The 11,316-nt window shown below is 34.0% G+C and overlaps 2 protein-coding genes across 3 annotated transcripts; one reads left to right on the forward strand and one right to left on the reverse strand.

Moving 5' to 3' along the window:
• Positions 1-2,521: 2,521 nt before the first annotated feature.
• Positions 2,522-4,936, forward strand: LOC18599868 (uncharacterized). Of its 2 annotated transcripts, XM_007030035.3 has the most exons (6): positions 2,522-2,741; positions 2,845-2,888; positions 3,207-3,423; positions 3,930-4,221; positions 4,484-4,561; positions 4,688-4,936. In XM_007030035.3, the coding sequence occupies exons 3-6, from the start codon at positions 3,209-3,211 to the stop codon at positions 4,736-4,738; spliced, it is 636 nt and encodes a 211-aa protein (XP_007030097.1). In that variant the 5' UTR covers positions 2,522-2,741; positions 2,845-2,888; positions 3,207-3,208; the 3' UTR covers positions 4,739-4,936. The 2 variants fall into 2 exon arrangements, with proteins under 2 accessions (XP_007030097.1, XP_088662565.1); XM_088806439.1 differs by lacking the exons at positions 2,522-2,741; positions 2,845-2,888 and having other exon boundaries at positions 3,200-3,423.
• Positions 4,937-5,732: 796 nt separating this feature from the next.
• LOC18599869 (FMN binding protein) lies at positions 5,733-10,928 on the reverse strand. Its single transcript, XM_018121611.2, has 13 exons — positions 10,540-10,928; positions 10,309-10,371; positions 10,098-10,184; positions 9,070-9,168; positions 8,538-8,633; positions 8,339-8,404; positions 8,147-8,237; positions 7,833-7,900; positions 7,671-7,736; positions 7,020-7,070; positions 6,772-6,836; positions 6,328-6,411; positions 5,733-5,997 (listed from the first exon to the last, which is right to left on the reverse strand). Exons 1-12 carry the CDS (start codon positions 10,705-10,707, stop codon positions 6,354-6,356), a joined length of 978 nt encoding a protein of 325 aa, XP_017977100.2. The 5' UTR covers positions 10,708-10,928; the 3' UTR covers positions 5,733-5,997; positions 6,328-6,353.
• Between the last annotated feature and the right edge of the window lie 388 nt (positions 10,929-11,316).

An 11,316-nucleotide genomic window follows, 5' to 3' on the forward strand; every position in this document is an offset into this window, starting at 1 on the left:
ATAAGAATCAGAGCAACTCTTTTAAAAATGAAGTCCTTAGACTTAGGAGAACAAGTTCATTTTAAAAATATAAAAATTATAGTTGAACAAATCTAAATTACAAAATAACTAGAAAATATAAAAACGCTAATTAAAAACCAACCAAAATTTACTCAAACCCAAATAATAAACACAAAAGTCGTTCAAAAATATATATATATATATATATATGTATATAAAATACAAATTACAGCACAGCTAAGAGATTGTCTTTCACCATAATCAAATGATTCAGGCAGCAGCCAAGAATGAGAGAGAAGTCAAGATAACACGCTTCCGAAGATGACTTGATGAAGCTGGTTCCCAGGATGCGTAGCTCCTGGTTAAAATGAAATGATCGTTTTTACACTAAATTCTAAGGTTGAATTTCAACTTTCAAGAGCACACTTCCAAATTCAAACGCTTTGAAATTAAGGAAGCAAAAGAAAATGTAGCGGCTGAAAGGACTAGACTGGGAAAGTGAGGATCAGGATCTATACTTGGAGCCTTTTTCTTTATTTGAGTTTGACTTAAACGGCTCATTTTGTTGTTTATATATACACGTATCAAGAATAGTGGTGTGCCTTTGGAAGGACAAAAGCAAACAATATTACATCACTTACCAACCAAATTTTATGTATTAAACAAAATTACCCATGAGAGCTTTATTTTTGTTATTAAATTAAATTAAATTATTTTTTTATACGTCATGGACAAAAGTTTTAAACTTCACGAGTACAATTAAAAATATCAATACATAACTCGATAAGTTTACTATTAAATTGAAAGATAATTCACACCTTACGAAATGCCAATAAGATTGCGAATCAGCTGGAGTACTGTAGAAGAACGATCTCATCAGTTTCTTATCATAAAGTTGGTAATATTTAATTTATATTTTGTCCTGATGTCTTTTTCGGGACATTGTTGATTCTACTGTAATGATAGATGATTGTGAGCTTTCTTTTAAATACCGGTTGACTTCTTGAAGATGAGAGTTTTTTTTTTCTAGACAAGAAGGAAATTTTGAGAAGTTTTTTGGTAAACTTCTTTTTAAATGAGGTTATGCTTATTTCTTTGTGATGCAATATTTGGTGTTTTAGCTTTATAACAGTAAATTCCATGCTGTAAAGAGATTATTCCTTACTCATATTAATGAGTTTACTTATATATAAAAAAATATCTTCCCGTTGTATCAAGATAATTTTCCTTAATTAATGTTGCACTAAATTGGTTGAAAATTTGTGAAGTTAAACTAAAGTCAAACTAGGAAGGATTTGAAATTCCTCTAGGCTTGAAGGGCTGATAAGAATTAATAATGTCATTGTTGTTTTACATGAGTGAATGGTTATTTGGTTCTCTTCATATTAGAAAAAGCTAAGCTCCAAGATAAAAAAAATATTACATAAAGAAATTATAATTTTTTTATTTGCAAGAAATTATAATTAAATAGCTGGTTCCTACTTAGGGAAAAAGAAAGAGGATAACTTTTAGGTTATAATGTAAAGCTTCTTTAATTTGTTTTTATTTGTAACGGTGATAAGACGATCACCATATCTTATAAGCAATAAAACGTTTCGGGAAAAAAGTTCAAATTTTTAATTATATTTTGTTAGTGTTAGCCGACCTAAAACAATATAATATATGCCAAGTAATTACAGTCTAAAGAATCAAAGATACACAAAAAATACATTTCACAAAGGTATAAAGGGTTCCATATATATATATATATACATTTCACAATTAGTCTTTTTTTTTTTTAATTTTTTATTTTAAATCCCCAATCAATAATTTTTAAACATTTAAAAGGAAAAAAATTTAATTTCAAGTCAATAATTTTTAATGTCACATTATTTGTCACGTGACACTGACGTTATTAAGATAATGCGTCAACATGTTATATGACAGATAACATAGTACAAAAAATTATTGACTGTATCATTACTTAACGGAAGTTAGTTAACAATTAATTAAAGAGATTTATTTGAATAAAAATAAAAATTTAAGAATTTATTTAAATGAAATAAAAGGATAAGAACTAAATTAACTTTTTTGATATAATTTAAAAATTTATTTAAATATTTAATCTACTTTTTATTTTATTAGGACAAAGGGCATCTTATTATAATATTCTTTTGTCCATAAATATATTTAGGACCGGACTGAAGCCCGTCTTCGGTAAGGTTTTAGGAGTTGGAAAGCCCAAAGGGAATCAAGGTGCTTAAAATCCCAAATCCGGAGCTTTTAGCCCAAAACTTGACTAGGGTTGAACCCAACCTACTATGGTTCTGGATTGGTTAACCAACTCACTGAATATGTATACAAATAATTTTGTCTTTTTGCTTAATCTAATTTTCCTATAATGGAAGAAAAATAATGAAAATTGATAATAAACTAAAGTGGGACCCGCATGCCATCAAGCCGTAAAATTCAAAATCTGACGGTCCCTATTAATCTAATTTTATTTTTATTTTCAGTATTGGTAGGACGAGGGGAGAAAGATGATAAATAATAAACAGAGGGAGAAGAGAAAGAGAGGATTCACAGTTCACAAAGCAAGGTTGGAGAGAAGAAACACAATAGAATTAGACTGAAGAGAAACAGAGAAAGTGCAAGAAGAGAGCACTCCTCAATTGGACAAACAAAACAGAGAAACTGAAGCAATAATTTAGGAAAAAATAATTCCAACTCTTGTTTTCCATCTGGGATGAGAGTACATCACTGTAAGATTTCTTTCTCTTCTTCTTCTTCTTCTTCTTCTTCTTTTGTTATTCCAGACTTTTTTGTGAAGTTGGTAATTAACATCTCTTTTGTTTGGAATTTCAGGTCTTTTTTTGAAGATTATAGTGTAATTTGTTTAGATCTTTAAGGTCTGGCAACCAATTCCTCTCTCCTTAAAGCTTGTCTCCTCTGATGACTCTTCTCTCACTTTTTACTTAAAAACAGCAAAAACCCAAACTTTATTTTCATCATTTCTGTGATTTTCACAGCATAAACCACCACCCAAATGGGTTTTCTCCAAGGGAAAAAAATAATAAATCCATTTATTGCTTAATCCTCTTTCAACAAATATTCCATCTTGGGTCTTTCAAAATTTTGTCACTTTTCTTCAAATTTGATTATTTTGGGTGAAAAAAGTTTGAAACTTTTTTTTTTATTTAATTTGGTTTTGTTGTTGTTGATGGCAGATATGGAGAAAGAAGAGAGGGGCCAAAAAACATGCAAAACAATAGAGCCAGAGCTATTTTTACAGTGGGGGAATAGAAAGAGGCTAAGATGTGTGAGAGTTAAAGATCCTCAAAAAATCTCTCATAAATCTAATGCTGTAATTCGTAGGAGAATCACTTCTCGGCTTTTAGAGAAGGAATCCTCCCCTTTTTCTCAACCCAATCATCGTCTCACTAGGTAAGAAGATCAAATTTTTTGGGCTTCTTTATTTTAAAAATCCTGAAATTTTCTTGGCCCCTTTTGTTGGTTTCGGAAAAGATGAGATTTTCTTCGTTATTTACAAATATTTTTAAAATTTTTTTGTTATCCTTCTGTTTGGTTTCTGAGAAAAGATTGAATTTCGTTTAACTTTTTATCCTAATTAGATGTGGATGGCTATGGAATTTTGGGGGGCAGAAAAAAAAAAAAAGAAAGAAAAAGACTATTTCCGTGTCTCAGCCGCCTAGCAGCGGTTAAGGAATTTCTTATTTCCGATAAAATGAGCCCTGTTTGGTTGCTGGGAGTAGAGAGAAGGGAAGTTTGAATTTGTCTGGTTTATTTTATTTTAGTTTTATGGCTACCATTTTTTGGTCCCTTTGCAACCAAACACGGTGTTAAGAAATTCCCAAGTAAAATTTTTATAATGTATAAGCATACTGGTAGAACTGTGAAATTTACTTCTTTTTTGGTATGTTTGGTTGTAGGAATTCTGAGGCAGCTATACTCCGGTCAGGTACAACGGAGCACCGGAAAACTTTGTCATCGGAGAAGGAGGATAGGTACTACACAACAAGGGGCTCATCAGTAGGTTTGGTGGATGAGAATGGGAAGGTTGCAGATAGTAACAATGGAGAGGATAACAAAGGGCTAGTGTGGCCAAAGCTGTTTATCACTTTGTCAAGCAAAGAGAAAGAGGAAGATTTTATGGCAATGAAAGGGTGTAAACCCCCTCAAAGGCCTAAAAAGAGAGCCAAGATTATCCAAAGGAGCTTACTTGTAAGTAACATTGCTGGATTTATGCATATCTTTCAGTAATTGAAGCATGTGTAGGTTTTTTTTTTTTTTTTTTGATGGGGAAAAGAAAATTGATGATATCAAATTCTTGAATTGGTTTCTGGGTTGGTTTCTTTTTGGAGGGAAAGGAATTTTCTCTTTGGATTGATGCAGGATTGAGACATGATGATTTAGATCTTGTGGATTTCATTGAACTTTGGTTTCCTTTTTTGGTCTAATATTGACATCTTTTGGTGGTCGGTAGCTGGTGAGCCCTGGGGCATGGTTGACTGATATGTGCCAAGAGAGGTATGAAGTTAGGGAAAAGAAGAGCTCTAAGAAGGTACATGATTGGGTCTCTCTTCCTCTAGATTTCTACAATAATTTTTGAGATTTGATTTGCAGTTTTCAATATATTCTGCAGATGTAGTTAATTCTTTTTTAAATCATGTGGTTTGGCATTATGCAGAGACCTAGAGGATTGAAGGCCATGGGGAGTATGGAAAGTGATTCAGATTGAGAGATATGTCCATACATGGCAGCCGCAGAGGCTTTTTCTCTTCTGAATTTTGGGGAATATTTTTGCATTTGATGTCAATGGGGTTGTTGGAGTTTTGGAGAGAAAAATATAGAAAAGTTAAGGAGTCCCTGCAGGGTTTGTTGTATAGAAGTTAAAAATTTCATTTTTATAAATGAGAATAATCATCTTTTCTCTCAATTCATTCCCATACTCCCAAAATTTACTGCAGACAAATGCATGTGGCGCACTTCTTTCTACCTTTTGTTCCTGATCAAATTGTATAATTTTGGTAAACTATGATATGTTAAGAGCACTACATTGAAATCCCATCGAGACTTTGTCCTTACTGTTATGCATGTGGTCAAATGAAGTAGTACATATGGTCAAAAATTTTGTCAAATTCGATGGCTAGATTGGCCTGATCATTATGCCTGGCAAAAACCATATGACAATGGTTCTGTTGATTTTAGAGGGTAGCATTTGTCAGTGTCTGCTCTGGTTGGATTCTCCTTACAAGAATTCAAGTACATCCTTTCTCCTTAGAGAAACCAAATATGAAAAATTTCCTAAAATGTCGTAACCTGGAGGAGCATTTGGATGGAAATTCTGCATTCTTTCCTGATTAGCAAGCAACAGAATCCATTTCAAGAGCAAATTAAGTATCTGAATACTCTGGAAACAACCAAAAGGCCCAAACTATAGTAGGAGGAAAAGTAACACAAGGATGCATCGGCAATTCAGGTGATCCATGTTAAATCTAACCTCAATCATTTTGTTAGCTCCCAAACGCCCTGGCCGATGGCTGTTTGTTGGTTGCAACTATCAAATCTACAGAATATCCACTGGGAATTGAACAAAGTACTTTGCTAGTCTCTTTATATTCTCTCTGCACATGACCATTCAGTCAAATTACTCTGCCAAACCTCTGAATCTCATCTAGCTATATTTTGGCTCCAACAGTTCAACTTTTATCAAATCTACTTTATAAGGACAGTGAGGGAAAGGAGAAGCTATTATATCTTGGCAAAGTATATGCAGGAATTCCCAAACCCGTTTCATATCTCATGATTTCACTTTCAAATGGTTTCATTAACTCTAATGACAACAACATGAAATGAAAGTTTCTGAGGTATAAGATGCAAAAAAGCCAATTATCTCAGCTGGTTGTCTTCAGGAATTGTATCTTTATTGCGATGTCTTTTGGAATTCTATGTTGGTCTGTATTCTGTAGTAGTAAGATGCAAATAAAAAACGGGATCCTGCAAAAACAAGCCAGTAAGCATGATAAGACTCCAAGTTCGGATAACACTGCCAGTACACAATTCATAATGCATGGTAATTCAGCACAACCTAAAGATTTAGCATCTACGCTAGATGGCAGTTTTACTATGCACATATTTCATAAGACAATTTAATAGTTTCCTGAAAAGAATATTCAGACTAGGTTTCCTTTACCATGCTCAACCTGAGCAATTGCAATCATAAAGATGTGCAGTTCAGTTTATACAAACAGAATTCTTCATTCATTGCTAAGTGAAAGCAAAAATTTAGTTGAAGCAGAATTTTTCAGAAATTGAAAACTTTCTCACCTCTTTGGTCTCTTTTAGCAGTGTGGTTAATTGACTTGAGACCGGGCAGCTTGGAGCATATCTACAATGAGGGTTTTCACATCCCTAAGACATGCAAGAAAAATCAGATTGAACAAGAATAAAACACAAATAACACAGTCAAACGTCACATAGCGTCCCCCCAAGCTATTGTTCTTTTACGTGAAGTCTTAGCCAGTCAGAAACAACCCAGATCAAAAGACAATCAAGTCGCTCCTATTTAAATTACCGGACAAAAGAAGACAATATGCCTGTCCTCCCATTTCTTTCAATATCTTTTGCCAGGATGTTATAATTTCATTGTCATTGGGAAAGAAAATTAAGCTGAGAATCTCAGCAAAAATGCCTTATTTAGAACAGATGACAAGTAAAAAATCATGTAAAGTTTCTCCAGAGATTAGAAATCTTTCATATAAGATATCTCACTTTCTGTCTTCAGCACGTCTAGGAAAAGGAATCCGAAGCTTGAAAGTATTTCCTTGATAACCAGCCTGCAGGGAAAAAGGAAAAGGGAAAAAGAGTCATAGAGCAAAAATTTGAGTGCGGAGAAGAAGTGACTCGCAAGGCAATAGTGAAGGGAATTTTCAGAATAGTTAATTTCCAAGTAATTCAAAAGTCACTTTCCATTAGCCAATACAATAGATTCTGTATAAAAGGTTAAAAGTTATCAGAACCTTGACATTGAATCCAAGACTATCCAAATCCAGCATGTAAGCATAGTCCACCTGGAGGGAGACAAAAATCAGCTAGGGAAAGGGCAAGAACAAAAGCAAGATATGTTAACAGTCTCTGTCAATAAAAGGTCTTTGATGTAAAAAACTAAGGAAAAGGAAAATCATCACATTGAAAACAAGTGATGGAAGCTTGCTAAGAAATGGATCTGCAAGTCATGTTCTGAGAAGAAAAGTCATTAGTTGGGGGTGGGGGGGGAGGTTCTATTGCAGGTGAAGATAGTAGAAACCATGTTATTATTAAATATTAAGTTTCAAAAAAAAAAGAAAAAACTATTAAAATATTGATGCACTTTTGGATTGAAGAAACATCTGGGCAGATATCAGTACACATGGCAGCCTGAACTCAGACACGGATAAATTCAACAATTTTAGCCAAATTATTAAACTATAAATGCTACCTAATGAAAACATTAAGCATTAATTATTCATTTCTCTTACTCTAATTTCAGTAGTGGGCCTAGGATAGCTATTGAGGGATGTTCTTTAATTTTCCAGCTTAACCAGCAGTGGCTAGCTGGATTCAATATAATATGGATAAGATTTTCCACTTCCTATAAGATATAGAGTGTCAAAAGTAATATTCCTAATTACCGGGATTGATGTTGAATGTTGCACAATGACTTTTGTGTCTTCAGCATGATCCTTGTTCATATGAGACTGAAAAAAAAATGGAGTGTCAATAAGAAGGTCAGAAAAGGAAGTTCAGAAGAACAAATGAAATGTTGTACAGAAGAAAATGAACAGCCACAATACCGCAACAGGCTTAGAGAATTGAGCTATTGCATCAACTTTTGAAGCCTGGTACTCCTCTTTGCTGAACTCTAAAAATATAAAAAAAAGAAAATACATAAGATAAAATAAAAAAAGATGGTCAGGAGATAGGATAGCACCACAAACAAATCCCTAAGAGTTGCTGAAACGATAAATAAAATAGGTGACGATGCAGCAGCAAAATCACTGCTCAGTGTCTAGCCTTATATGAGGTGGGCAACATTAATACCCTAGAAAACAGATAACAGAGTAGAAAACATGTAGGATAGATACAGAAAAATAATCAGAGCACAAACCTCCTGATCCTAGCAAAGCTGTTGCAACACCTGATACAAATCTCACAACCTTTGGTTCAATCCGCATAAATTGGAAGTCACCAAAGTCAACCTTCAAAATGAAAGTATATGTTGAGTTTTCTATCTAAACAGATAAGGTAATAACATTTATCCAAAGAACATAGCATGCAGAGAGATGCAAGGCACACATACCCAGAATGCATTGGGGTGTTTAGCCAAATAAGCAGTTCGAACAGCTGCTTGATCATTTTCAGAAACCTATAGCATTTTAAATATTTCAGAACTAAATGTAAGGATGTTAAATAGTAAGATGTAGGGCTCACAATGAGTTTAAAATCAGAATCCCCCAAGAGATACAGAACAGGACAAAGGGAAATAACAAACAACTTACAGCAACAGCATCACCATGCAGGGTGATTACTAAATCAGTCCTATCCTCAGGATCTCTAGCGACAAGCAAAGAACATTTGGAATTAGCCAATAGATCCTGCAGAAAGCAGCAAGTTTTAATAATTACTAGGTAAAAAGGACTAAACTTGCTGGCCAGATCAAAAAAAGGACAATAGGATTAACAATGGAGACACTTCCAAATGGTAGACTGAGGGCAGGTTGGTGGCTAGAACGTAAGCAACTAATCCTAATAACAAAAACACACGCATTTATTAGAGCTTTCCTGGCTGTCAACAATGGCTTTCTCAAACTTGGCAACATGACTATCATTATCAATATAAAATTCTGATAATTAACATGATTCAAATGTATGGGTCTCCATCTGCACACATAAGACTAATCCGAACATTCTATCCAATATCTCTTTGATGTTTCAATCCCTCCTCTCCTAATTCCTCAGAGCCAGAGCAATGGATGAATAGATTCCAACTCAAAGCATTCATCCAAGTAAAATTCAAAATCTCAGTGAGAACCTTGGTATGAACTGCCAGGCTGCTGACTGCTAATATTGGAGATCCATTGGCATCACATGCAAAGTCAACCATTGACCCCGATGGATAACCCTCATGCTTCTGCACATAGAAAAGAAGTCAAAATGAGTGGTAACACCTAGAAAAATGTCTTAAGTGATGAATATTATGACCAATTATCCAAACCAAAGAAAACCTAACAAACAAGAGGTTGATCCCACTTATTAGTAGTGGCATATGGAAACTTACAAGGAATCCTAAAATGAGTTGATCAGGCACATATAAGCCATTGTTTTAATTCCATATGTAGACTTTCAAAATAAGTGCCAAAGGAACCTAGATTGTGGAAGATCTTGTTTCCATCATATAGTTTCTGTATAGAAAATATAAGTTGTAACAGCATTCAACTTTTGAGAGCATGGTCTAGGATACTGTAAGTGCAGCTAGGAGGGATGAAAAATGAGTAAAATTTGCAAGATTCAGCTACAGCTTGTACAAGTTTAGATTATAGGAAGCTCATGCAGCTAGTTGATTAAGTTTATATGCATTATGAAGATGTGCAATGGTTACAAGATTCATTTTCTCAATTTTAGAATTCTCTGCTAGTTGATGAGATTATGATCCACATAACAAGAATCCTTCAAAATCCTTTATTCCTAATCATCTTGATGGAAAGAGTAGAGCAACAGACAACACTCTTACAAGAAGGTCACAAGTGATTGGCAAGTGACTTTCACTTTTAAAATTCATGAGGTATTAACACCATTCAAGTACCTCTCGTTTCTTTGAACAAGATAGAATACACAAAGGATCAGACAAAAGTTAAAAAGACGAAAACTCTAGGACAGGAATCAATAACCATCTTCAAGCTTTCAGCTTGTTTAAAAAATCAAATCAAGAACCACTCACTCTTACAATTAAGCCAATTGTTTTTAAAGACTAAACAAGTATTGAAGGTATCATGTTAGTACCCTTCATGCTCTCAATTAACCAGAAATTATAAATGATCAACTAGTACTATGATCACAAACCTCTGAAAAAGTTGAAAGCATGCCACGCGTGCTTTGATCAAGCACGGTTCGAATTTCCTCCACCGGAGGAAGCCTAGCAGCCTTCTCCTGAAAATAAAACAACCCCATATCAATAACTTCCAAACCCCATTTGACTTCAATACAAAACGAACAAAAGCCACACACATACAGCAAAAACGTTTAAACATTACAAACCCAAAACTAAACGAACCTGGTGAGCTTGAACCAACTGAAACACATTGGTTTCCTTGTTAACATCCCCAGGAGACACGGCCTGGCAACATAAACAAAAAACCCATTAATTTCATAACAAAAAGAAAGTTCATTTCCAATCAATTTCCTCTTTTTCAGATAAAAATCAATACAAAAAAGAAAACCCGAGTTTTTCTTTTGTTTTCCTTTTTTTAAGAAACAAACAGAAAGTAAGTTGAGTGTAAATTACCTGAGAAGAAGACGGAGTTGCAGAGGCCATGATGGAGAGAGGTCTAGGAAAAGGAATGAGAGAGAAAGGAGAGTGGCAAAGTTGAAACATGGGAGAAGATGAAGGGCTTTTATAGACCTTTAAGCGTGAAACTAGGGAGAGTGTACAAGGTGCTGCTAAAGTCCTCATCTTCTCCACCTAACCAGCCTAGATTGCTACAAGCTTTGAAACGTCTTACCAAAGCAAACTATTATTTCTGCTATTTGTTTATTTACTTACTAATAACAAGTTGAAAGGCTGTTTGACAAGCTGTTAAAAATGTTAAAATGTAAACCTTGAGAAATGGAGATAGGAGGTTGAAGAAGAAGGTCGCCAAACAAAAGGGGCCCAGGGAGATGATAGGTCCAATTTTCAGAGGACAATATATATTTGGAATTGAGTTACTTTAACATCAATATTGATCATATTGTACACATATTTATTTATGTATTCTCATTTCAACCCACATTCAAATCCTTGCTTAGACTCAATTTAATTTCACCTTAATCTTACTGTTCATGACTAGAGTGTGCAATTAGAGACTCAATTCTACTATCCCATTCATGAATATTCCTTACATTTTTTTTAATGAAATTCCATTTAAGGAAATTAGTTTTATAGTCAATGGAATAAGATTGTGTTCATCTTAATATTAATTTATGGGTAATAATTAAGGTTCTCAAGAACCTAAACTGTCCCAATATGTTGGACGAAAGAAGAGATTAGTAGTAAAACAAAACTCAAAGTATTTGGCTTAAG

This window comes from Theobroma cacao, chromosome 5 (assembly GCF_053813885.1).
Source record: "Theobroma cacao isolate CCN51 chromosome 5, ASM5381388v1, whole genome shotgun sequence".
Classification (NCBI taxonomy): Eukaryota; Viridiplantae; Streptophyta; class Magnoliopsida; order Malvales; family Malvaceae; genus Theobroma; species Theobroma cacao.